The sequence below is a fragment of the Pipistrellus hanaki genome (assembly GCF_964339955.1).
Source record: "Pipistrellus hanaki genome assembly, chromosome: 4".
Classification (NCBI taxonomy): Eukaryota; Metazoa; Chordata; class Mammalia; order Chiroptera; family Vespertilionidae; genus Pipistrellus; species Pipistrellus hanaki.
This window is the reverse complement of record NC_140506.1, coordinates 10,926,740-10,954,167: the sequence shown is the minus strand read 5'-3', so window position 1 is coordinate 10,954,167 and position 27,428 is coordinate 10,926,740. Positions and strand designations below refer to the sequence as shown.

Genomic DNA, 27,428 nt, shown 5'->3' with positions numbered 1-27,428 from the left:
CAGGTCCCCAAAGCCAGGCTACAGAGAGGTTCCTGAGCTGACTCAACCCTCCAGCTGAGCTAAGAGATGGAGAAAAGAAGGTTCTAGATCAGGGGTCGACAAACTGCGGCTGTCGAGTCACATGTGACTCTTTGTCCTTTTGAGTGTGGCTCTTCCACAAAATACCACAGCCTGAGCAAGTCTATTTTGAAGAAGTGGCGTTAGAAGAAGTTTAAGTTTAAAAATTTTGGCTCTCAAAAGAAATTTCAATCGTTGTACTGTTGATATTTGGCTCTGTTGACTAATGAGTTTGCTAACCACTACTCTAGATGACTTTTCCGAAATGGCCAGCTCCCACCTTTAAACTGCAAAATCCAATCATATCACTTCATGCATTCAACGGGAGGAGACAATGCGGGCAGCGACTCAGGCGAGAGGCCTTCCCTCCCACTGCCCCCAGGAAATATTCACAGGAAGAAATGGGAACAAGAATCCCCAAGTCAGCAAATCTGTCCCCTAGCAGCCTCCCCACAAGTCCCAGCACTTCCGGCCTTTGTGGATTATCTGCTCCCCTGGGGATCGGGAGGAAGGGCCCCACCTCCACCCACCCTCACTCTCTTCACGTCCAGAGAGGAACGCCTGGGTGTGGGCTCTAGTCTCCTCCCTGCCTTTGCACCTCTGCCAAGTGAACTTGACAAGTGCTCCTTAGTAGGTCACTCGCTGAAAATGTGGGGCATGTGAGCTGAGCACGAGCCCTCACTGCACTCCTGTAAAAACAGCTGAAATAGGATTGTGCACACCTGGGGTCCAGGGCTCCAGACTTTCTGAGCCTTGACTCACTGGAGGAACGTGGGCAAGTCTGAATTCTCTAGGTCTTCATTTCTCCATGAACGACATGTGCTAGACTCTATTCTAAAACATTAAAAATGCTAATTCCTCTAATCCCCACAAAAATATTTTGAAATCTTACCCAATAATAGACAAACATGTAAATTGACCATACCTCTGCTATGCCCACAGCCAATCAGAATGACTATGCAAATTAGAAGGCCAAAGAAGCTCTTATTTTCATCCTCTGTCTCCCAAGTCCTTAAACAGTGCCATTCTACACTAGAATAAAATGTATAAAAATTCACAAGCCTTTGTTCCACCTGACACACAAAGGTTCTCTAAACTCATCCTTTTCTTCGCTTTTCTTCATCTCCTTCACTTTTCATTATTGCTTCATAGGCAAACAGATCCAGGAAACCTTAACTCAGCCTTCTCAAATCCCAAATGGGTTCGAATTTGTTACTTTGGAGGGGAAAAAATGTATTCCCTAGCAGATGCAAGGGGACTGTGTTGTTAGTCACACCTGCCACCTCCTTCCTCACTTTTCAGCAGTAAAGACATTTCTGCAAGTGCTACGAATCTTGACTCTAAAAGCGAACGCAGAACAATGAGGCCAGGATTTCCCACATGGACAAGGATATTTTCTTTCTTTAACTGCCGGTGGCTGGGGTGATGTGTGGAGGCGTCTGGTAGAGCTGGTGCAGGCCCGGTCGGCACTGATTGTTATCCCCCTCCATCCTCTCACTTCTTGTAATCAGTTGTGCTGGGCCTGACTCCATTCCCAACTTCCTGTGCAGTGTGGCGTGGTCCTGTGACTAGGTGCGCCCTGCTGGAATGCAAATGCAGGTGGCAGGCACCACTTCTCAGTCTGCGCCTTAAGGCATTGAGCTCATGCTCCTCCATTCCCCCACCTTACCCAGAACTGCATGGATGAGGGAGATACCCTAAGTCAGTGGTCAGCAAACTGTGGCTCGAGAGCCTCTGTTTGCTGCTCTGTTGATTAATGAGTTTGCCCACCACTGTCCTAAGTGATAACAAAGCAGCAAGAAGGACAGAACCCGGGTCCCTGAATGACCATGTGGAACAGAGCAGCCTGTCACCTTGGACCCCTCATGAAAAGACACTTATATGAGAAAGACTAAACAGCTGTGTTCTTTAAGTCACTTGGTCACAGAAGCGTAGCTTGGACACTAACACAAGGCCGCAGAGTCCAGTACCTTCAGGTCACACATGGAGGGAACTGAGTTGCTGGGTGATCCCCAAATCCTACAGTCACCTGCAGAACCAGGTCTGGAAACAGCCTCTCACCTCAGAGTCCTGTGCTCTGTCCACTTCATGTGGCCACCACGTTTGCCCTTTGGAGACAGGCTGTGTCACCTGAGGTCTCTGCAGTTATCCACTCAGTGCCTAGCACTTGGTGCCCACATGCTGCTGGGAACAGTGCCTCAGTCTGGGTCCGAACCAAGAGAGAAACCACACAGGAAGTCATCCAGGGAAAGGTGAAAGTAGGAATCAGTAACTAACAGCACTGGGGTACGAGGAATGGGCTGCTAAGAAGTAAAGAGAACTCTAAGAACATCTGATAGATACCTAAGGAGCAGCCATGTCTCCCAAGGACTGGGATGGTGCTGAGATCCAGATCTCACTGAGGGTGTGACTGTGGTCAGTGGAATGGCAGAGGAGAGGCTGAGGTGCCGTGCCAGCAGGGCTTGCTGGGAATCTGCCCGTGGGATGTCAGGAAAAGCTGTTTGTGGAAACACATCACACTGGAGGCACTCTGTGTGCAACCAGAGGGTTTATGGGGAAAGCTGTTGGCCATACAAAAAACAATGAGCAAACAATTACCAAGGATACTTAGGACACATTTATCTATGCACAGCGATTAACTTTTGCTCATCTTTTCTATATTTTCCTTTTTTTTTTTTAACATATCTTTATTGATTTCAGAGAGGAAGGGAGAGAGATATAGAAACATCAGTGATGAGAGATAATTCTTGATTGGCTGCCTCCTGCACACACCCCCTACTGGGGATCAAGCCTGCAATCCCAGGCATGTGCCCTTACCGAGAATCAAACCTCAACCTCCTGGCTCAACCACTGAGCCACTCTGGCCAGGCTTCTCTATTTTCATATATATATATATATATATATATATATATATATATATATATATATATATTTTTTTTTTTTTTTTTTTTAATTGGTTTCAGAGAGGAAGGGAGGAGAAGATATAGAAACATCAATGATGAGAGATAATCATGGATTAGCTGCCTCCTGCATGCCCCCTACTGGGGATCGAGCCTGCAATCCGGGCATGTGCCCTTAACCAGATTCAAACCTGGGAACTTTCAGTCTGCAGGCTGATGCTCTATCCATTGAGCCAAACCGGCCAGGGCTCTATTTTCTTTAAAGACTTTCAAAAACTTTTTTGAACTAATGTGTGATTCATCTAAAAATACAACCCAAAAATATACACAAATTTTTATTATTGGGTCATAAATATATAAAATCAAGCTTAGTGGTCTCTATTCATTTACAATATGGGAGAACCTTTGCTTAGCAACTGTCATACCCCACTTTACCACAAACTTGGTGGCTTAAGACAGTCCACATTCATTATCTCAAAGTTTCTGTGGTCAAGAGGACACTCGGAGTCCTCTGCCCACATGGCAGAGGCACCACATCAAGGTGTGGGCTGGGGCTGCGAGCTCACCTGACACTCAGGTTTCACTTCCAGATCAGCCAGGTTATTGGCAGGATTCAGTTCCTCGCAGTCATAGTGCTGAGGTTCCTATTTCTTTGCTGGCTGTGAGCTGGAGGTGGCTCTCAACTCCAAGGCCACCCACAGGACCTGACACCTGGCCTCTCATGATGACAGCTGAGTCCTTCCACGCCAGCAGAAAAGTCTCCCTCCGGTCTGCCACTGCTGGATCTTATATAATGTGCACAGTCCCAGGTGTAACAATCCCAGTGTAGTCACAGGTCTACCCACACTCAAGGACAGGAGACTCTACAGGGTGTCTATAGCAGGGGCAGAATCTTGGAAGCCGTCTCAGAATTCTGCCTGTCATAGAAACTCAGAAAGTCTGTGGAAATTAGAAAATGTATTGAGAGCTCATCTATCTTCTTCCCATTCTATAAATCTCTCTGATCTTCTAAATTAGCCAAGATTCCCTGGCTACCCCTCAACTTCCAACAGCCTCAAACCCTTCTTTCTCACCTCTGGAATCCTCAAAGAGTTTACATCTTTGGGATCAACAAAAAACCAAATCTATATATCTTGTTTTGGATCAAACAGCACTCTACTTCATTTTTTATTCCCCTTTGTTCTCAGTTTGCAAGAAGAGGAAAGGGGGGTGTATTAGTCTCTGAGAGATGCTATAACAAATTACCACAAACTGGGCGACTTAAAACAAAAATTTGCTCTCACAATTCTGGTGTTAGCATCTAGTGGAGGATCCGTCCTTGTCTCTTCCAGTTCCTAGTGGCTTGTGGCAGCATCACTCCACACTCCACCTCGATCTTCATATGGCCTTCTCCCCTGTATTTATGACTACATCTCAAATCTCCCTTTGTCTTTCTCTTGTAAGGATACCAGCCATTGGATTTAAGGCACAACCTGAATCCAAGATGATTCCATCTCAAGATTCTTAATTACATATGCAAAGGGCCTTTTTTTTTTTCTTTTCCAAACAAAGCCACATTCATAGCTTCAAGGTTAAGACTTGGATGTATCTTTTGATTAATTACACATGGAAAAGAATTGACGTAGAAATCTAGTTACTTCATTGCAAAGACCCAATATTCTCCTTCACCTTGAAAAAGCATAGCAGAGGCCTTGACTAAGTATAACTTGAGGTGGTACTGCCTTTAGGACCACGATCCTAACCTCTCCAGTCCCTGCTGCTCTGCCTCTGCTCTGCATGCCCCCACCCCCAGTGTAGTGAGGCTCCTCCACACCAGGGCACACAGCAGAGGTGAACTTGGGTGCACACTGAGGGCCTCTGTAGCCTGCTGTGCAATACTGGACAAATCACTTAACTTCCCTCTTCCACAACTGTCACATTTATAGTATGGGGTTAATAACAATAATACTCACTTTATGGGTTTGTTATAAAGTAGGTAGAATTCTAAGATAAATTCCCACCCTGCTGGTGAACATGCCCTGTACAAAGCCCTCTCCTTGACAGTCTGGTATGTACAGGTTGAACTAGATGATATTTCCTTTGGGGGATGAAAAACAGAGAATGTCACTAACTTGTGTGTTTCAATGGAATGTAAGTATCATACAATTGTCAGCTACTATTACCAGGTACATCCTGGATCCTCAGCCACAGCAAAAGACCTCTCTTCCTCCCAGCTCCAGACTGATAAGCTCAGGCAAGGCTCTGATTGGCTGAGTGTGGGTGATGTGCCCACCCCTTAGACAAATCACTGAGGGGGGCTTCCTGATTGGTCTAGCTTAGATCACATGCATGTCCCTACTGGATGGATGGATTGTATACATAATAAATGCAGGAGGTAAAGGTCAAAGAGTAGATAAAGTTACACAATGGAAAGTAGGACACTTCTCAGAAGTTTCTACCAGTTTTTGTATGCATATCATTCCAGGAATAACTTGCCCATCTAGAAGTGAGTATGAATATGTAGAGATATAGATATGGATCTCCCCACTTGCTTTCACACAGATGATTGTGGGCTAAATATTTTCCACTTCTTTGTGGGAAGCATTCCTCTCCTTGCTCCACCCTGCCCCAACCTGAGGCAGCTGACCTCTGCATCAGGCGCTTTGGGGTTGTGCTTGGCCAACAGGAGGCCCTGGCAGCAGCTCAGAGGGCAGGAGGCAAATGAGAGGGGCCTGATTTCTTCCCCCAGCTGCCTCCCTGTGGGGTCCTGGCATTGCGGGGAGGGGGAGCAGGGGTGTGTCTACCTCTCTTCCAAATCATCAGCTCCTGCCAGGGAACCTCTCCCAGCTCCAGCTGTCTCTCTGAACCCCAGTGACTGCTCCCCCTACCCTTTCAGGCCTACTGTCTTAAAGCCCCCACACGGCTGGCCCAGAGCCCTGCACCCTTTCTCCTGGGCTCCTCTTAGCCCTCACACTTGGGTAAAGACTCTTTTATGAAACCTTCCTCTCAAATACTGTACAAGTGTCCCACACAGGTGGCCCACTCTATACAATTTCCACTTGAAAATCAACAACTGAGCTGTCCAATCCCCAAGGGCCACATCCCTCTTTACCTTTTATTAGAGTAGATGCTCCCCAGGCTCTAGAGTCAGGCTGCCATGGTTCAGTCTCAGCCCCGCCACTTTCTACCTGAGCAAAGTACTGTGTCTTTACCTGTACAAGGCAGGTAAGGTAGTACCCTGAGTGAGGTTGGTGTGAGAGTTGAATGAGCTGTAAAACCCTCGCCACAGGGCCCACACTTTATAGGCACTGGATAAATGCATTTTTATCTAAGCCAGAATGTTACCCCAACCTCAGAGTCCCGAGGCCCCACGGAACGCGTAGCCAGGGCACCTTGTACCGCAGTCTGGACATCTTGGTCGTGTGCCTGGTAACTCCTCTTCAGGTTGGGTTCGAGCACGGAGCTGGGGTGTGGGGTGGTGACTGAGTGGAGCATGTGCCCAGAAGGGAGCCACCCTCTATCCCAGGTCAGCTGGCTCCATCTCAGCACGGGAAGTAGGGGACCCCTGCTCCATCTTAGTGGGGTCACATACCAACTCCCCACGAGGCTTCTGGAAAAACCCAACCATTCCAGGGAAGACTGCACATTAACGTATCAACACCCACTCAGTCTACTTCTCCGGTTGGGTCTTCTAACCCCACAGAGAGCCAGTTAGATGGGTGGCCCAAGCTCTGGGGCAGCACCGGGCCCAGGATGCTGCTCCTGGCCTCTCAGTTCTGGTCAGTGCCCTAGAAATGTGGGTTACTTATACTTCTGCCGCCACCTCTTGGGCCTCTGGTGAGAATCCACTTCAAACACCGAGGAGAATGAATTCTGCAAAGCAACATAATGGAGTAGGGATTTTCCTTAGGGAGAGCCTGAATGCCTTTCACTTTGTAAATGCAAAGGCTCAGGGCCTAAGGCCTACCCAGTATTTCAAGAGCCTGTGAAATGTATAAGGGTGGAAAAAACATCATAGACTGCAAATTAGGAAACAGCAAAATCAAACCCAATGATTAATTTATATATCCAGTCTTCGTTAATTGTTAAATTGGCTATCATAAAAACCCCACTACATTTGTAAACCTCGATCTTCTCAGGTTACAAGAATTCACAAGTATGCCAGGGAATGCCAGGAAGTGACAGCTAAGTATAAATGAAATTAACGACTTACAGCTACACCATTTTATGGACAAAATCATTGGCCCTGCCCAGCCCTGAGAACCCCACCATGCCAGACGGTCACATTTCCTTAGTCACCTCTACTTCTGCCTTCTCTCTTCCTGCAGATCAAGAACATCAAACAAAACAAAACCACTTTCTTTAAAGGTGAAAAATACAGAAGCTGACAAATAAGAGTTGGATTGAAAACCAAATAATTCAACGGTTGCCACTGCAGGGACAAGAGCTTCAATGAGAATGGCAATGAGAATGGCAAAGAGACAGGCAAAGCCTGTTGTCCTAAGGCCAAAGTCACATCGACTGATTTGCATCTTATTCCTTTTCCAGCTCTGTTTCCCCCCAACTCACTCCTCTGAATCCAGGGAAAGCAGACATTTTCCAAGCCAAACCTCACAAATGCCAGGGATTTTTTTTTTTTAATGCTCATTTTCCATCATTGTCATAGCCTATTTTTCAAGTCACTTTAATTAGAAAAGTCTTGTCTCTCAAGGTGCCGAGTCCCTATGGGCCATCTGCCTCCTCACACAGGCAGCGTGTGTGCAGAGCTGGGTCCCTCATCCCCAAGCCCCTACCAGTCCCACCAGGTCCTGTGGACCCCACCCTAGTTTCCCAGCAGTATAGGAGTTTCTGCTGGTCGCCCCTTCCACCTCCTTTGTTCAAACTCTCCAGTCACTTGAATGGTTTATTTCAGCCAGCACATGGATCCGTTAATGGTACAATAAAGTGTGTAGTTATTAAAGCATTTGAGTGAGCTCCCCGAAGGCAGGTAGCAACCCAATTGAAAGCCAAACTTCCTATGACCAGTAGAAGTTCATTCAATTTGACTCCCAAGTCCCCAGACATGGACCTTGACTGCAGCTGACACAATGTTCTGGGCCACACCTGCTACATTCCCTGAATCGGTCCGCATCAGGGAGTCCCGGCTCCTCTCCCTGGAGAAGGGGAGTTAGAGCCCACCGTCTGGCTACCATGTTTCCCCGAAAATAAGATATCCTCCGAAAATAAGACCTACTTACAGGTTTCCTTCTGAGTGAAATATAAGGCATCCCCCTGAAAATAAGGCCCCCCTAGGCCAAACATGAGAGATTTGGTCCACTGATTCTGAAAGAAATGGAGTCACAAGAAATTCACCAGGAAATTCAGGAATTGGATTGTTATGATGATGTTCCAGAAGATGATGACATGATTGTCATTGAATAAATGAGTAAATTCTTGATACTGTAGGATTCACAGTTTGTCTGGTTTGTGTTGACAACTACCGTACTACTGTACCATATACAGGTAATAAATTTCCTTTATTTTCATTTACAATAAATGTGTACCGTATTCTTCTTCATGGAAAAATAAGACATCCCCTGAAAATAAGACCTAGCGCATCTTTGGGAGCAAACATTAATATAAGACACTGTCTTATTTTCAGGGAAACAGGGTAGTAGGTGTGGCCCTACATGGTGGATGGGTGGCTGCTGCTGGCCCTTTTCGGTGGACAGAGACTATGATTTCATACAGATACTCATAAGTCAGGACCTCAGGATTTTGACTTAACCTTATCTAATTTACTTTGTATCTTCATAATTCCATGCCAAAATCCAGAGTAATGATGCCAAAACTGTTACTAATTTATTCTAGTACCACCAATACTGACTATTAAAAGAAATGTGGGAGTGTTAACTTTCATTTCATTCTAAGTTCACTGGTTTCATTTTATGGCCAATTTTCAGTGATTTCTTTTAAATATGATTATGTTTTATAATTATGTAAAATTTTTACAGGATTCCAAAATCAAGTCAGTACAAAGGTAAGTTCAGAGAAGGCCAGTGTCAAGCTCCGCCTCTTTCACCCCACACCCCCCTCCTCCTACACGATCACATGGTTATTTCATGGTTTAGCCTCTGCTGTTCTACCTCCCTGCTTACATTTAGGTACTTAGGAAGATTTATATTTTTGCTGTTACCTCATGTATCTTTATATAATATCCTTAGTCTTTTCTTTTTTGGCTACTGAATGCTGGTTCTCTACTATGATCAGTAATGAAATTTCCCCTACATCTGATGTGAACATCATTTTAACATTCATATGGACTTTGCAGCCTCCAAATTTCTGACAGATGATCTGTACCTACCGGTCAGCACATACATCCATTGTTTACGACAGCGTACCCCTTCCTTATACCCGTCACCTGGTTGTACCTGCGCAGATTAAACAATACTCAGTGCTCCGCAGTCTCATGGTGCCCTCTGCAGCCTGGCTCTCTTCCTCCAGCAGACTCTCTAGGAAGGAAGGGCTGGTGGGGACATATTCTCCGAGGACTTTATGTTCAAACAAGCTTCTCTGTGGGTTCTATACTCACAATTCCTGGAGAGACACGCAAAGGGCAGGGCAGGGGGGTGCGGGGGGGGGGGGCAATAGCACACATCCCTTTCAGCTTCTGGCTTCACTTTTTGTTCACCTGGGGAGCCCCGCAGACCTCGAGGGCTCCAGGACCTCTCTGCCTGTGAAGTCCAGGTCCAGCCTTGGGATTGGAAGGTTCTTACTGTCCCACCTGAGGGGACGCTGATCATTCCCTATTAAACTCCCCCCTTTCTGTCTCCTGATAGGCCAGAGCTTCTTCACAGAACGCAAATGTCCTGTGTGCTCCACGCCATGTGCGCTCCCGGGTGGCCAGCTGTCTGTCTTACACACAACACCCTTCTGTGTTCTCCCGCACAGCCTGTGCTGCAGCCTGCTCCCCTCCGCGTTCATTCACACCGTGACCTACAACTGCGCTTATGCAAAACCTGAGGTTTCTTTTCTTCTGGGCCCCATGTATGGAGGCATTACAGCAGGGGGAGATGTTTAAATTCTTTGGGGCAGTCAAGATTTTAGAAGGTTTAAGGCAACTTCAAAATTGCAAATGCTTTTAGAAACTCCAAAAGTTACTTGTACATTTCTGAGTGATCTCTATATGTTGTCTGTTTCCTGGGATGGTGACCAAAAGTCCAGGCAAGTGATCATCTCAAATAAGGGGGTTTAACTGTCCAGATGAAAAACACACTTTACACACCTAAGTGCAAAAAAAAACCAAAACACTATCCACTTTTAGGTAACAGCAAACCCTTTCGCCTGACCCTGAGTTTTCATTTTGCTGACGTTGATTAGCATGGTGGCCGATGGCACAGATCCAAGGACCAGACCATTCCCCAGCTCTCGTGTTATTTGCCTGCCCAGTGTTCCTGTTCAGCGGACCAGTGCGGGTCCACATGGCCTGTCCAGTTTGCTTCGCAGCCATGGATGCTCTTCAGCGAGCGCAGGCTCCCAGGCCCGCCTCTCCCGGAGGAGACCAGCTTTGGCCGAGACCTCCCCTGGCCTGGCGTGGGCCCAGTGGCCATGAATGAAGCATTTCCCATGGAAAAGCAGAACCGCTGGTTTTAAGCTGCCCGTCCATCCTCCTCCCTGCTCCACAGCTTCCCACAGACTGTTCCAGTCAAACAGATCATTTACTACCAGGAACGATCGAAGGTTCTTACAAGGACACAGGGAAGAGCAATCATTAAATAGCCCCACCCCACATCCGACTCACTGGTCACACTCCACTTCCGTCACCAGAAAAACTCACACCACGTCTGCATGTGGTTAATGACAAGTTGTAATTGGTGCCAAGGTTTTAAAACACACTCTTTTGACATTAAAGTGTGTTTTTCTCTGTATTAATGGCATGTCTTCTGAGTTTTCTATTTGAGATTTTTTACATTTTCCTCGCTAGGACGAAGAAATCCATGAGTCCGATCATGCCATTCTTTCTGTCTCTAAAATGGAAACAGAGACACACTTATTAGTAATTTCTCACCACACACAATACAAATTTTATAAAACAACATGAGTTAGTATAATTTACTCAACCTGTAATTTAAATGCACAATATAATCTAACAGTTTTACCTTAAAAATTAATTATTTATGGTCAATAACCAGTAATTTCTACCTGGAAAATTAAAGCATTCTATTTTTTTTTTTTTTTTTTTTTTTTTTTGGTACAAAAATGGGCATTTATTTTTAGGTGGAAAAAATCAGTACTATATTTAATGAACTTTCTTTATTGACAACACAAATTTTAGTCTCTAGTAACAGAAGTGCCCTTCTATGTAAAAAGGCTGGTGTGGGGCCACCAGGGCCTGGCGGGCATGGGAAGTGCTGTGGAGAGAAGAGAGTAACCGGGGAGCTACAGGGAGGGCCACAAAGCTGGTGGGTGACAGGCTAGCCCCGTGGTCGGCAAACCACGGCTCGAGAGCCACATGCGGCTCTTTGGCCCCTTGAGTGTGGCTCTTCCACAAAATACCACGGCCTGGGCGAGTCTTTTTGAAGAAGTGGCATTAGAAGAAGCTCAAAAAATTTGGCTCTCCAAAGAAATTTCAATCGTTGTACTGTTATTTGTCTCTGTTGACTGATGAGTTTGCCGACCACTGGCCTAGAGGAAAGACAGTGGACTGTGGTGTCTGGAGGCAGAGTCCAGTGGCAGGGGCCTGGGAGGGGATGCGATTTTAAGAGGGAGCAGAGAACACAGCTCGGAAGGGACAGGAGTGAGCACTGTGGGGCAGCCAGGGCTGGCAGCAGGGAGGGAGGTGCGGGGCCCACGCGGAGGTCCCAGCTGAGGGAGGCTGGGAAGGGGGGAGGCAGGAGCGTCCGTCTGGGCAGTGATGATGGGCCGCCAGGAGGGCTTCTCAGCGCCGGAGGGACATATCCTCCTGGTCAGGCCCCTCCCCCGGCTCTCCCGTCCCCGTGGCCCTCCAGCCCGCCCGCTGGCCGGGTATCTGTGCATGTGGAGCACCCAGGAATGCAACTTCCAAAAGCCACATCCCTGGCAGAGCAGGCACCCCATGAGCATGTGCTGGGGCAAAGCTCCAGATGGCGGCAGTGTGAGGCTTGGGGACACCTCCCAGGCATTTAGGGGGTGGCCCAGGACGTGCTGGAAGGCCTTGGATCACAGTCTCTCTCTCTCTCTCTCTCTCTCTCTCTCTCTCTCTCTCTCTCTCTCTCAAACCCCGTGGGAGTCAGGCTCCATCCCACCTCCCCTAGAGCCCCTTCCCCTAGAATCGCCAGGCTTCCTGGGCTTAAGTTCATCAGGGGCAATGTCACCGCCCTCAGGGAGCCCCCTCTGTGGGGCCATGGCCCCTGGGGAGGCTGCCCTCAGGCTGCTCGCCCTCTGCACAGTCTGTGCGACATGCTACGATTTTACATCACGACACCCTGCACTTAAGGATCAGGGTAAGTGTGGATCAACATTCTGAGAGGTGGGATACATTTTCTCCCCCTGAAGTCTGGAGAACTGAACCCCCTCCTCCCAGCGCCTCCTGCGGCAGCTTCCCCGCAGCCTCCCCTCGGTCCCCACGGGAGAAGTAGGATGAGGAATCTGAGATCAGCGATCAGCGGGGCGGGAGGAAGATCTCTGGGGACCACCAGGCCGGCCAGGGACCGCCCGCACTCACATGTTGTCCTTCAGCGAAGCGAGATAGGCCTCCGTCTCGGAGGCGGGAGTGTCCCCGTCCAGGCGGGACAGGTAGCGGTAGACGTAGGAGAAGGTCTTGAAGGGGATGCGTGCGGGCCCCCCCTCGGGGTCCTGAGTCACGATCTCGCACAGGTTCTTCATCACGGTGTTCAGGGACTGCGGACGGTGGGGGTGTGGGGGTGGGGGGGGGTGAGAATTACTGCTTGCATTTGCTAAAACTGGAATACACACTCAACTACATTTCACAGAAACCCTCCTGAAAGTACACAATGTTCTTATCTGAATTAAGAACTAGGTGAATGCGTACGTGACATAAGGAAATAAAAAGGAAAGATCTTGTCAGGATGCAACTGGTTTGAAAAAAGTTTTAATCCACAGATTTTGTATTAAAATGGGAATGACTTTCAAAGAGGAGGCGGCATCGGTCTCCTTAAAGACACACCCCCTAAGCCAACGCAGAACCCCCCAGCCCTCTGGCCCCTCCTCAGACCCGACGAATCAAACTGTTACCACCTGGAGGTGCCCTCTGTGCAGGGGCGGGCAGGGTCCAGCTGATGCCCCCTGCCTGCTGGGCTCCGGGCCTCATCTCGGTTCTGGAAAGCACCGGCCTTCCTCCGGCTCACGCTCTCCCTCTGCCTGTGTCATCACCGTCCCCCCATCCCCCCGCCCTGGCCCACACCCGCAGCTTCCAGCCCGAAGGCCCATCTTCTGGGAAGCCTTCCCCCACCACTGAGCTGTCCCACTCTCCCCTTCAAGCCGCTCCGGCCGAGGGCAGGGAGAGGCACTCAGGGAGGGGGAGCCATCGTCTGAGGGCTGGCTTCGTGCTGTCGGACCCTCGGTGACCCCACAAGAGCACTGTGGGCGGCAGGCCCCAAGGCCTGCGTGCAGCGGGTTCGGAGCGGCTCCTGGCCTGGTCCCCACACCCCCAGGATGTGTGGGACAGCGTCCTGTTGGGAGGCTGAAATGAGGGGCGGGGGGCAGTTACAGCGCAGTCATGGGCAAACACTGCCCATCAGGGCCTTCCTCCCAGGGAAGCTCCTGAGGGAACAATCTGGGCTGCACTCCGGAGAAAAGAACAAGAAAACCCCAGGGGTGCCCTAACCGGTTTGGCCCAGTGAATAGAGTGTCGGCCTGTGGACTGAAAGGTCCCGGGTTCCATTCCGGTCAATGTTTCTCTCTCATCGATGTTTCTAACTCTCTATCCCTCTCCCTTCCTCTCTGTAAAAAAAAAAAAAAAAAAAAAAAAAAAAAAAATTTAAATCAATAAAATATAAATTAAATAAAAGCAAACCCCCAGTGGGGCGGGCACAGAGGGCAGTCTTGGGGAGCTGCAGGTGGAGCGGAAGCCACAGGCCTGCTTCACCTCAAAGTGACCCTGTGGGGACAGCACTGACATCCTCGGGGATGCAAGGGGCAGAGCCAGGGTTTTTTTGTTGTGTTTTTTTTTAATCTGTTTTGTGCCTGTTTGTTTTTTTAACAACACACATTATCTGGCCTTTCTGTGGGTCAGGAGCGCAGAGCTTAGCTGCTCCTCCGTGACAGGCTCCGGGCTGTAGGCAGACTCTCTTCTTGCTGCTGTGAGACTGGGGGCCTCCCTCTGGCCCTCTCACCCAGGGCAGCTTGTTCCTCCTCGGCCCGGCAGCTCGGCCCGGTCCTCACAGTGAACATTCAAGAAAAATCACCCGTGCTTCTGGCGGGGGAGAGGCGGCAGCAGGACAGAGCAAGCGCCTGGCACAGACCGCACCTCCTGAGCCGGACGTGGCTCCTTTCCTCCCGCCATCCTGGGGGGATGAGGCAGTGGCCCACGGGGAGCAGCCAGGCCAGCCGCGGGCATGCTGCCCAGCACGCTCTCGCACCGGCACTGGCACCGCACAGCACCGGCCCCGGCCCCGGCTGGCTGGGCAGGAGCAGACACCGGCCACTGCCGGCATTGCGGGCTCTGGGCTGGGGGGAGGCCGGGCATGCGGGCTCCGGGGCTGGCAGCTGGGACCGGGCGTCCAGGGCGTCCAGGGCATCCGGGGCGTCCGGGAAGCCAGCCCCCACGTGGCCTGCAGAGCGCTGGTGGGGGTGGTGTGACTGTGCAGCATCAGAGGGTCACTGTCTCTGCTCCTCTGAGAGGACCTGGCAAACCGAAGCTGTGTGCTTATCAGTCCGTGTTTCTTGCTTGAAACTCTGCGAAGACATGGTGCTACACTGGACGTTCCTTCTATTCCTTTTATATCCGACACGAGTGGAAGGAGAGCCAGCGGGGAGCAGGCAGATGCGGTCTGTGACGGGTGACGGGAGGTGTTTAAGGAAAAAACACATCCAAGCACTCCAGCATCGCTGCCTTCGGCACAGGTGTGATGACAGCACTGCTGCTAACACTTCTGACGGTACGATTTGCAGGAAAGGATTCATAAAGCAACTTGCATGGTTTTGCACTGAGTTTTCTTATAAACAGATCTCTCACCTCCTAAGGAGGGAGGTGTCAGGCTCCCCACTCCCCATGCTGGCAGGCGGCCCCCTCCAGCCCCCTGCCACTGTGGTTCCCTCAGGTACCTAAGCCTTCCCGGAGGGAGCCTGGCACCCTCACTTGGTGTGTATGAAATGCAAGTGCAGGCGTGTGAGGCACCCATCCTTCCTGAGCGTCTTCCAGGTGCCAGTTCCGTGGAATTCTTCAACTTCAGAATCTTAGCTGCTATGGTGAGGGCACACCCCACAGGCCTTTCAGCGAGCATGGCCATCCCAGTGAGGGCAGGCTGACCGCCCCCTCCAGGCGGAGTCAGGACAGGGCAGCGCTTGCTCCCCGGAGGCCTGAGTGCTCAGTGTCAGACAGCTCAGTGTCAGACAGCGGTGCCAGCCCCATCCCCTACATTTCTCATTTAAAAGGCGGGGCTGGGGCTTGTGGCCGGAGAGGGTGAGAGGCCACATCCTCCAGGAAGACGGACCGGTTCCGAGGGAAGCTCCTGCTGAGGCCCGATGCTTCCCTCAGAGAGGCCACGGTGCCCAGCCTCCGCCGTGTGCGGCCGGGGTGTGGGTGACAGCCGCAGTGGAAAGTGCACCTCACCTGTCCTCCCCACTCCCCCCCCACCCACACACACACAGAGGGAGACACTCGGACCCGTAGTGAGGCAGTGGTGCTGCGGGCAGGCAGGGACCCAGAGCAGCCCCGCTGGGCACCCGCTGGGGTTCCTCTTGGCCACCTCCCCTCGGCTGTGAGGCCAGCGGGGAAGCCTGGGTGGAAGGCACTGGGGACGGAAGCCACTCAAGTGTGGATCAAACGTTTTGGTTTGGGATTTTAAGCATGGGGATTATTTTCTGAGCATCAGGAAGTCGTGAACCAGGTCCCCCATTCCCTGCACACTGACAGAGAAAGCCCATGAGGGCGACACAGACCACGGAGGGCGCTGCAGAAACGTAAAGACACAGGTCCGACATGCGCATGCGATCGTGGCACCAGGCGCACAGGGGCACTGGGGAAGGGGACAGGAACCACTGCCACACCCGACCGGCCTGCAGGGCAGCCAGAGGCCGCGACTCCACCCCTCACCCGATCCCCTGCAGCTTCCCACGCAGGCAGAGCTCCGGTCCCGGAGGCTCCCGGACCAGGGGCGCAGCTCAGCACCCGCTCAGCACCCGGAGCAGGGCGGCACCAGGCGGTGCCCCACACGCACTGGGCGGGGAGGAAGGGATGGTTCTAGTCTTTGTGGAAACCTTCAACTCGGAGACTGTCAGCAGAGCCAGGCAGGCGCCAGGCACGGCAGCAGGACCTCCTCCCCGCATCGCACCCCTCTCCTGGGCTGAGGAGCCCTCTCACCTCCGAAACAGCAGGATCCTCTGTCTTCACTCCTGAGCACTTGTGTTATATTTTCCCATTAGCACAGCTGTATTGTGTCTGTTAGTTACTCATAATAGGTTTTAACTAAAGTATAAAATAATTCTGTGCCTCACCGAAATCGGTTTGGCTCAGTGGATAGAGCGTCGGTCTGCGGACTGAAAGGTCCCAGGTTCGATTCTGGTCAAAGGCATGTACCTTGCTTGTGGGCACATCCCCAGTTAGGGGGTGTGCAAGAGGCAGCTGGTTAATGTTTCTCTCTCATCAGTGTTTCTAACTCTCTATCCCTCTCTCTTCCTCTCTGTAAAAAATCAATAAAATATATTTTAAAAAATAATAATAGTTCTGTGCCTCTCTCCACAGATTAGGAAAACAGGTATTATCCATTTACCAAATGATGAGTGGTTTAATAAAACCTCAATACATTCTAACGGGTATCCATATATCTTACCTACTGTTGTATCTTTTAAATTGAGGTGTTCACAAATATTTCATTTCTGTACATTAAAATAACTAGAAGCCTGAAAATATAACAGGCATCTGAAAAATACTGCTTTTCTGAGACAAAGTTACTAAAATAATGTGTTTCCTTCAGTGACTGAAACCCCTAAGTTATTTTTCAGCCAAGCCTATGATTACACTTAATTACCAAAGTGCCATTTCTAGGTACATACCCCACCAAGCATGCTACATCCAAGTGCTAAAAACTTGATCCACTCGATTTTGTGATCACAGGGGTCCAGTTCTATGAGCGCTCTGAGCTTCTCCATCGGCAGGCACAAACTTCTCCACTTCTTTTCGAGGTCCAGTAAGTCCACGTATTGCTTGTGGCCACACTGTTTAGAAGACACAATAAGTTACAATTTACGTAAGTTTAAACACCCACAGAATCCTCTAGTGCTGTGAGCACTTGAACATACACCACGCACTCCATGCGGGAGCAGGTGGACTGACTTCATGGCCCAGTTAGCCCTGTGGAGGGAGGGGACATGTGTGGTGGGAGGGTCCACGTGCAGGGCAGGGGGTTGGGGGGGGTGCACTGAGCTTGAGAACAATGGTCATAGCAATTTACTTCTTAAATAAGGGCAGTGAAGCAAACATAGCATAGTGCTATAACTTAATAAAAAGGACATGCTGGGCCCTAGCCAGTTTGGCTCAGTGAATGAAGCATCGGCCTGCAGACCTAAGGGTCCCAGGTTTGATTCCAGTCAAGGGCATGTACCTTGGTTGTGGGCACATCCCCAGTAGGGGGTGTGCGGGAGACAGCTGATCAATGATGTTTCTAGCGCTCTCTATCTGCCTCTCCCTTCCTCTCTGTAAAAAATCAATAAAATATATTTTTTAAAAGGAGGGGAGGAGCATGCTGGTGCTGGGGGTGGCATCGTCTATTACCTGACTGTAATACTTGGCAATCAAAAACTAATTTCAATAAGTAAAAACACTTAAAATCCCACCCCATACACGTTAATAGTTACATGGCAGAAATCTTAAAACTAATTTTATTGCTTCTACTATTTCAAACAATCAATGAAAATGGGCAACTTCTGTGACCTGCTCATCCTAATCTGTGGGAGGGCTTTCAGCAACATCAGCAGGCCCTGCCCTGAGCTGCCCTCTTTCCATGGTCATTCGTGTTCCCTGTTAGTAGAGAGCCACGTAGAATCTGGCCTCAAAGTCAGTGTACCCGATCCAAAAGCCCAGTACTTCAAAATGAATAATGGGCTCTATGTTGTATACCTGAAACTAGCTTTATAGTGTATGTCAACTGTAATTGAAAAAAAAAAAAAAAAATATATATATATATATATATATATATATATATATATATATATATATGTACAATGGGGGCCTGTCACTTTAAAAAAAAAATCAAAATCGTTTTTAATAATATGACCAAATCATCTGAATGCTCAGCCGCAAAGCTGGGTGGTATACTTCCTACTAACTCGTTTTCCTAAAAGAGAGCCATTGGGTGGGGAGGACTCGCCAAGGGCCGTCTGGCAGGGCCAGGCCCGGGCTGCCCGGGCTTGGAAACCAGCCTCAGGGCCACCGTCCTCTGATGACCACTGCAGCATGCACACAGCCTCGTCAGCACGCTGCAAACTAGCACCTGCCATTCTCAGGTCTAAAATGTCCCACTTTCATATTGTTAGCCTTTTTTTTTTTTTTTTTAAGTCCAGCAAGCACCTAAGCATCTTAATTTGATATTTACATCTCACTTTTTTACAATCTAATCATGAATAGCTACCATGGGTTCTTTCAACTAAAGAAAGGCACTGAATACAACGAGTTCCTTTTTGAATGAAATTCAAAGGTTTATTGCAGGGGAAGCGACTTGCGAGATGTTGGTGGCGTTTGTGTCAGGCCGCGGGCCGCCGCTTTCCCGCGGGCAGGCTGGCTGGTGGCATGGCCCTTATACCTGCTTGTGCAGCACTTTGAGCATTCCTTGAGTCAGGCCAGTGTCTGTTTTCTGAGTGGCCACGGGCATTTCAATTCTCTCCTTTACAGGAAGTGGATCTCCTTTTGACAAGGCGGAGAAATACCTAACAACGACAATAGACATCTCTGAAGACTCATCAAGACACAAAAGGCAAGTTAACACTCATGAGTGCACTTCTTAAAGGAGCCCTAAGCCCAACAGTGATGGGGGAGGAGAGCTCTGGAGTCTGAAGGGCAGATCCACCTGCTTCCTCCACTCGGCTCTCTTACTTACCCTCTCGGCTGCCTCAGTGACTCTGTCTGTAAAGCAGGGATAAGGACAGCCCCTGTCTCAGGCTCCAGGGAGTACTGAGCAGACACAACTGAAATGTGGCCAGAGGCGCTGGAGGAAGCAGGCCACAGCATCCAAGGCCAGTGTCATGGCCCAGCGTTCCGCTTTAACAGCTGAGGCGTGGCCTTCCCTTTTCCGCGCCCTGCTCTTTTTCCTGAGGTTCCAGAGCATCCATCTCTGCCTATTCAACCCTAAGGCACCCAGATCAGGGGCATTCTGTTGGCTGCACTGAGGGTGGGTTGCGCCCACGCTGCCACGTCAGAGACCACCCTCCCTCACGCTTCCCTGATCCCGCCTGGGTTTGTTTTGTTTGTTTTATTTTTTAGTATTTTTCCCCTTTAATTGTTCCTTTCTGGGCTCCCAACATTGCTGCTTATGGTAGGGGCAAGTAGGGGCACAGAAATGTTTTGGGGCAACAAGTCAAGAGGGGGCATACACCCAGCCTCTGGCCGGTGTGAGGAGTACCAGGCAAAACTCACTCCCCTCCAGGCCAGCATGCCAGAGGGGGCCAGCTGCTGAGCCCTGTCACTGCAGCTCTAACAACGAACACCAGGAAAAGGGACAGCATGTCCAGGGAAAGGAACTCTAGACCATCCACCAGGGCCACAGGTTGTAAGTTAAAAGATATGAATCACTGGAATCAACTGAATATGTAACAAAATGTAGAAGGATATCTAAATTTGGACTAAAACAAATTTTATAAATCATCCCTTTTCTTCACCCCTCAAATTCTACTCTGCTTTCATGCTTTTAAGACAACTCAAGACATATTTTATTTAATAAGAGTCAAAACGGCCAAAACCGGTTTGGCTCAGTGGATAGAGCATCGGCCTGCGGACTGAAAGGTCCTGGATTCGATTCCAGTCAAGGGCCTGTACCCTGGTTGCGGGCACATCCCACTGGGGAGTGTGAAAGAGGCAGCTGATCGATGACTCTCTCTCATCGATGTTTCTAACTCTCTATCCCTCTCTCTTTCCTCTCTGTAAAAAATCAAAAAAAATATTTAAAAAAAAAAAAGAGTCAAAACGAAGGCAGCAGTGAGATCAATGTGGACCTTAAGACCGAAGTGCCAGGCTGAAGGGTGGGTGCGTAGATTTGCCATATTGCTCCTAATTATGGTTTCCACTTCATGGACTTTATTCTTCATAACCTATCAAACCCACCCTCATGCCTGATAGAGCCTGTGGAATATCTCATCAGGGACCGTGTGTGTCCTACCCCTTCCCAAGAAGGCACTAGCAATTTCCAGAGATATTTTGGTTGTCACCACAGGAGGGAGATGGTGTTACTGCCATCTAGTGGGTGCGAACCAGGATTCAGCTAAGGATCTTACACCCTACCTCCTCATACACCACCAAAAAGTTGTCCCCTCCAAAGTGTCAAACAAGTGACAAGCCTGGCTTGTGTTAGACTCTGCTAGTTCCCTGGAGGCACCTGTGAGCAAAAGCAGCCTCCTGGTACTAAACTAATTCTGTCCTCTGTCATGCTGCGGGGTGCACGACTGCTCGATAACATCATAAGGCACAGCTGACTAGCTGTGACGTCACAGCAGAGTGCCCAGGCTGGGGGGCAGGGCTGCCCCACCTTTGCCACTGGAAAATCCCCTCCTTTGAAAAGAATGCTAACCTGAAAATCTACTTGCGTCTCCCACAGCAGTTACTCCCATATGCACCCTGGTTTTCTGCTCTGCTTTTATTTCGTATTTTCTTCTTCCTGGCACAGCCCCTGTGACTAGCTGTGTCGTCCTCCTGTGTACCCTCCACCTTGTCTTGACCCCAATCTCTGCCTATGAAATCTCTCCAAGGCCAACTCACCTCCTTCTGAACAACGTCCTAACAGAGTGTGTTCTGGGACAGCCGGAACATCCGAGTCCATCACACACACACTGCTCAATGAGTAATGCTTGATTTTTTTTCTCCTACGCTCCGAAATTGTTCTTGAAATGAGTCGCATAGAACATTCAGAAAGTTCTCAGCTTACCCTTTTAAAGTGGAGCTTAAAATAGTTGTCTCTAAAGTGTTACCAAATAATCTAATTTAATGGCCCAAATAAAAATGATTAAGTCACAAATAAATCTTACAAGTCCTGACTATCTTTTTTTTATTTTACTATCTTTTATTTAGGCTTGAATAATGGTTAAAACTAGAGGCCATAATTTTTGTTTTTTAAGAACCTTGAAAGGTTACTTCAGAAGCAATTGACCAAAGTGTCAGAGGCAAAGCCCCAATTTAACAAGTAGTCAGCAGCCTCGTGTGAAAGGGCCGGTGAGATATCTAGGCCCTAGTCCTGGAACTAACTATGTGTCTGATTCTGCTTGGTAATAGGGACTTTGCCTATGATGTTGAGATGGGGAATTATTCTGTATTATCTGGATGGGTCCTATATGCAATCACAAGTGTCCTCAGACGAGGGAGATGGAGACTTGAAGCTGTCACACTACCGGCTTTAAAAGGAAGGAAGGGGAGGAGTACAAGGAATGAAGCTTTAGAAGCTGGAAAAGTCAAGCAAACGGATGGATTACCCCTTGCACCTCCAGACACAGCAGAGCCTTGCCGGCCACATAAGAGAATAAAAATGTCTGTTGTATAAATCCATCACATTACAAATGTCTGTTGTATAAATCCATCACATTTCATGGGATTTTGTACAGCAGTTCATAGGAAACGAATTCACTGGTTATATAGTTTAGAGGGCAGCAAAACTCGATACGCTATTTGCTAAAACATTTTAGTTAAATTTATACTGATTTCTGTGGCCATAAAATTAAGCTTCTATGTCTGTTTACTGGGAAAAGGGCAAAGAGCTTTCCTGTAAAATCAAAAGGGTTTATTTTATTGGTTCTAAGGTCTGGTGACTTGTAACTTTAACATTAGGAATGTCTGTCCAGGAAATAGAACATTTGCCACAAGGAACCGTGAAGGCGCATTTGCTGTGAGCCCTGCTGGGCAGAGCTGAGCCTCCCCGGCCTTGGGCTGAGTACCCTACCCCAACAGGACTCCTGCGGTTCTGGGTCTGCCAGTCCCTGACCCTGGCGGGATTCCCTGAGGAGGAGGAACACAGCCATACCATTTCTCATTGTAAAGAGCACCTTGCCAATAAAATAAAGGGACTGTGGTTATAGTTTATAACGCAATGCAGAAACTTTACACCCCATGCACTTGCTTTCCAAGTTTTAGCCTATCTGCTTAAATACCAGATAGTCTCCAGCAATGGAGTTATTGCTACTTTTTGTAGATAAGTGAGCGTTTTTGCAGTGACTTCTGGTCCCACGGTCCATAAACCAACGGTGCTTCCTAGACAGAGACTTCGGTGTAGATGCCATGAGGCCGCGGCGGCCCGGCCGGCGCTTACCCCGCGGCCCACTGCAGCACGTCGGCGGGCTGGGTGCGGATGGCCGCCTTGGTGAACTGCTTCAGGATGTCCGGCAGCTCCGGGGGGATGTGGATCTGCTGCGCGCAGAATAAGGTGTCGGGCAGCGGCATCGCTCTCCAAAGACCACGACCAGGCGATGGCGGTCTAGGTGTGCTGCGGGGGGTAAGGGCGGAGAGTCAGCCTAGGGATGCCCATCCCACCCGCCACCCCAGGTCTGGGACGGGGCCGGGGGCGGGGCCCAGGTCCAGCTGCCGGGTCCGGGCCGAGTCCCGGGTTTGGGACGGGGCCTGGGGACGGGGCCCAGGTCCAGCTGCCGGGTCTGGGCCGGGTCCCGGGTTTGGGACGGGGCCGGGGGGCGGGGCCGAGGTCCAGCTGCCGGGTCCCGGGTTTGGGATGGGCCCCAGAGTCGGTTTTCCCGGGGGTTCGGGCGGCCCCGGGAGCTCCTACCCGCTCTGGGTCAGCCTCCTCAGAAAGTGAGGACCAACCGCCCCCTCTAGCGGCCTAAGCACCGCTGCTCAGGAGCGCTAACCGCTGCTATTGTTTCGCAATGGTATCCAGGCAACCGGGACGCGCGCGAGGGCCCCGCCCCCTTGCGCCGCGCACGCGCACACGCCTCCAGCCGAGGGTGGGGAGTCCCCAGAGCGCGTGCGGGAGGCAATGCGCGTGCGCAACCTGATTTGGAAAATCAGATTTTCCACTTAGAAAAGGGCCTTGGATCGCTTTCCCACTGCCCACTGTGAAAGGCGAATTCACAAGGGCCCCTGCCCCTTGCCCTTGCGCTGGCCACGTGCAGGTTAGGGCCGGGTCACTGGGGGCCTCCCACGATGGAAACGGCTCAGGTCCTGAGGGCCGATCGGTCGGTGCTGCCCGCACGATAGCTTCCCTGCAGGAATCTGGCCCCCGCCCCCATCAACTTCCCCGCACATCCAAGCGGCTCCCCTCAGTGAACGCGTTCCTCAGATGCCAGTGTAAAAGCTACTTAGAATGTAGACCAGGGGAGTTTCTGTTTATCTTGTTTCTTAATGAAGGTGTAGGATGGTTGGGGCCAATCTGAGTGTAAGAGGAAATGAGCCACTTCTGATACAACAGCTTTAGGCGGAAGGGGAGAGGAAACTTCCCCTCCGGGGGGTGCTGGCCGGGGCAGCAGGCCAGGGATGGGCCCTGGGTTAGGGGTATCCTGGCTGGCGGCTGCAGCGGCCCCAGCACCCATGCTGAGTGAAAGAAGCCAGAGACCCACGTCCACTCAGAGACGCTCACCTCTAGAGAAGACGACAGAGAACTAGAATGAGTTGTGTCCAGGTGGGGCCAGGCACAGGCCCTTTCCCTCTCTTCCCCTTCCTCTACACACGTTTCCAAATGAACAGCATTAGCAAAAACTGCAGAGAGCCACTGATGTTGATGACGATATGGGAAATCAAGGAATCTCATACACGGACGAAAGAGTTAATTAGCACATTTTGGGGGCAATTTGGTACTTTAAGGTGTTGATGATTTAGCAATCTTAAGAGAAAATTTATCCTACAGAAATTCTAGCCAAAGTATATAAGGTAATATGGACAAAAATGTTTACTACAGCATATAATAAAATGGGGTAACTAGTTCAGAAAAGTTAAACCGTAGTCTTACCCACAGGGTAGAATACAAGAGTCAGAATTTTTACATGGGGTGGCCGACATAAGGTGTTTGTGAACTATTACATAAAGTGGAAGCAAGCAGCACCCGGCAGAGCAGCTGTGGCGCATGTCCCCTGCGCTGTGACAGAGGGTCTGGAGTAAGCTGCCCTGGTTACCGCTGGAGAACGGCCCAGGGCTCTCAGGTTTCATTTTAACCACATTACATTACTTTGACTCTGACATATATTTCCTCAACAATATGAATGCTAAACACATCCCAAGGACTGTTCTGGAACACAATACGTAGTTGTTTTTCAAAATCTATGGAGCTTATATCCATGTGAAGGAAAACATACAAATATCAATAGGTAAGCCTGATAGGAGGTTAATAAGGTATGAAGTGGTCCACTAGAGAACCAGTATTAACATATTACTTTTTTAACTAAACTGCACAAATTTGAAGTGTGCAGTTTGACACGTTTTGACATATGTAGATGTGTCAGACCAGACCCCCTCAAGATAGTAAATCACCCCGTTTCTTCATGCCCCTTTAAAATCCTTCCCTCTTCACTGATCTGCTTTCTATAGATAGGTTTCTTTGGATTTTCTAGTCTTTTATATAAACAAAAGCATACATTTTTGGTCTACTTTCACTTAATATATTTTGAGACTTGTACATGTTGTGTATATCAATAGTTAACTGCTTTTCATTCATTGTGTTGATGATAATTTACCCATTCACTTGCTGATGGGCATATGGGTTGTTTCCAGTTATGGGCTATTACAAATAAAAGTACTATAAACACTCATGTGCAATTCTTCATATGGATTTACTTTCTTTTCTCGGCAAATAATTAGGAGTGGCGAGTACATATTTTAACCTTTTAAGAAACACCTCTTTTCCCAAGTTGTTGCACCATTTTTTACTTTCCCTCTAGTAGAGCATGTGAGTCCCAGTTTCTCTACATCCTCACCAACCCATGGTACTATCAGTATTTTTAATTTTAGCTTTTCTAATAGATGTGGTGGGATCACATTTTGTTTTCAATTTTTTCACATTTTCCCAACGACTAATGATGTTGAACAGGTTTGCACGTGTTTATTTGCCATCTGTATACCACTTTAGTCTTTTTAAATATTTGCCCATTTTTAAATCAAGGTTTTTTGAGACATCTGAATGCATGTACTTTAAACTTTTTAAAAATATATTTTATTGATTTTTTTACAGCGAGGGAGAGGGATAGAAACATCGGATGAGAAACACTGACCAGCTGCCTCCTGCACACCCCCCACACTGCCACGATATGACTTGTCATTTTATTCTCTAAACAGTATACTTCAAAGGGCAGGTATTTTCCATTTTGATCAAGTCCAAGTCATCTAATTTTTCTTCTATGGGTTGTGCTTTTGGGGTTGTTATCAAAATCTGTGATTAACCCCAGGCTGAACATTTTTCCTTTGTTTTCTTCCAGAAGTTATAGTTTGGAGTTTTATACTTAGGGCTATAATTCATTTTGAGTTAACTTTATGTTGAGATAAAGATCAATTTTAAATTTTGCATCTGGATGTCTAATTATTCCAGCACGGCTTGTTCAACTTTTGTACCTCTGACAAAAATCAGCTGTCCATATACATATGTGTTTATTTCTATACTGACGGTATTATGCTCCGTCAGACCAATGGATTCGTGCAGCCAGCAAAAGGGGTTCATCCATTTGGGCAAAAAACAAGGAAGTGAATGGGCTTTTGGCAAAAACCCTTTTGTCCCACAGAAGTTACTAAGTGAGCGAGCAAGCAGCAGAAAGACACAACACTGTTACCTATGTAAAATAAAATTTCAAGATGATTAAATAGAGTGCCAAAAGGAACCCCACCCAGGTTACTGGCTCTTGACATATGGTTTTAGTGAAGTGTGGGACTGAGTGGAAGTAAACTGCAGGAGGTTGACAGGAATTGTGAGGGTGTGGGGGAAGGGTGCCTATATATACCAAATAGTAACTAAGAGCATACCTACCGTATTTCCGGCGTATAAGACATGTTCTGTACCCGAAGCTACACTGTGTTCTAGTAAAAAGCCTGCTCAGATTGGCCAGAGTCAGAGAGGCGGTCTATTAAAAAAAAAAAAAAAAACTGGTGTTGCCTCGGAAGTGAGGGGTAGTCTTATAAAGCGAATAGAGGCCTAAACCTACGTTTTAACTGTAACATTAGGGGGTTGTCTTATACACTGGAAAATACGGTAGGTCATCACAGACTCCACCTAGGTAGATCCTTTATCTGTTCCTTGTGGCATCTTATGCATATCTCTAATAGAATCTTTTGCTCCGTTTTCTGTTCTTTTCCACTCTAACTGGACTTCTTGAAGGCAGACCCAATGCCTCATTCAACTATAGTGTTGAGTACAGTGCAAGGAAACAAAACAGACACCAGAAATACATGTGTTCGTGGGGGCTGGGGCTAGGAGGGGAAGTTACCTTCTCAGATCCCTTATCCACTTGTGGTATGGGTTCTATGTTTGCATCAAGAAGGGCTGCAAACTATAGGGTGGGAGGGAGCACAGAATTAAAATTCAACTTTACCACTACTACATTAAAAAAAAATGCACTTGATTAAAAAAATCATAGGGGGGATAAATGGTAGTGGACGGAGACTTGACTTGGAGTGAACACACAATAGTGTACAGATTATGTGCTGTAGAATTGTGCACCTGAAAGCTGTATAATTTTGTTAGCCAGTGTCGCTCCAGTAAATTTAATTAAAAGGAAAAAAAAAAAAAAACATGGAAAAAAACTTAACCTATAAACAAAAATTAGAAAGATCTCTTCATACAGCACAGTGAGGAGGGGAAAGACCTCATGGAGCCCTTTCCTTTTTCTCTGAGACTTATGGTCAATTACATAAAATGGGTTTGATTGGTTTTGCTCTAGCCAAGCAGATACCTAAAATAGGCAACCCGGTGCAGCTCTGTTCAGACCTTGTAGCTGAGGCAAAGAGGTGGGTGGCACAGATGAGGGCCTTTCTTTGCTCTTCCTGGTGGAGAGAGTCTATTACAGTGAGGGGGAGAAGAGAGGAGGCGTGTGTCCTCTGCCACTATCATTTTAAATTAATACTTAGAACAGAGGGGCTTATCATGACATGTAATTTGAATTATTTTACTTTCATAATTATGTTAAATGTATCTGGATTATCAACTTATGCTAATAATACACACTTCTGTAACT

At 48.5% G+C, this 27,428-nt stretch overlaps 1 protein-coding gene across 3 annotated transcripts; it reads right to left on the bottom strand.

Moving 5' to 3' along the window:
• Positions 1-10,732: 10,732 nt before the first annotated feature.
• Positions 10,733-27,339, bottom strand: ROPN1L (rhophilin associated tail protein 1 like). Of its 3 annotated transcripts, XM_084881937.1 has the most exons (7): positions 26,682-27,339; positions 26,225-26,318; positions 22,577-22,750; positions 18,875-18,998; positions 17,130-17,291; positions 12,619-12,794; positions 10,744-10,942 (listed from the first exon to the last, which is right to left on the bottom strand). In XM_084881937.1, the coding sequence occupies exons 2-7, from the start codon at positions 26,245-26,247 to the stop codon at positions 10,882-10,884; spliced, it is 720 nt and encodes a 239-aa protein (XP_084738063.1). In that variant the 5' UTR covers positions 26,248-26,318; positions 26,682-27,339; the 3' UTR covers positions 10,744-10,881. The 3 variants fall into 3 exon arrangements, with proteins under 3 accessions (XP_084738065.1, XP_084738063.1, XP_084738064.1); XM_084881938.1 differs by lacking the exons at positions 26,225-26,318; positions 26,682-27,339 and adding an exon at positions 23,045-23,160; XM_084881939.1 differs by lacking the exons at positions 22,577-22,750; positions 26,225-26,318; positions 26,682-27,339 and adding an exon at positions 19,169-19,551 and having other exon boundaries at positions 10,733-10,942.
• Between the last annotated feature and the right edge of the window lie 89 nt (positions 27,340-27,428).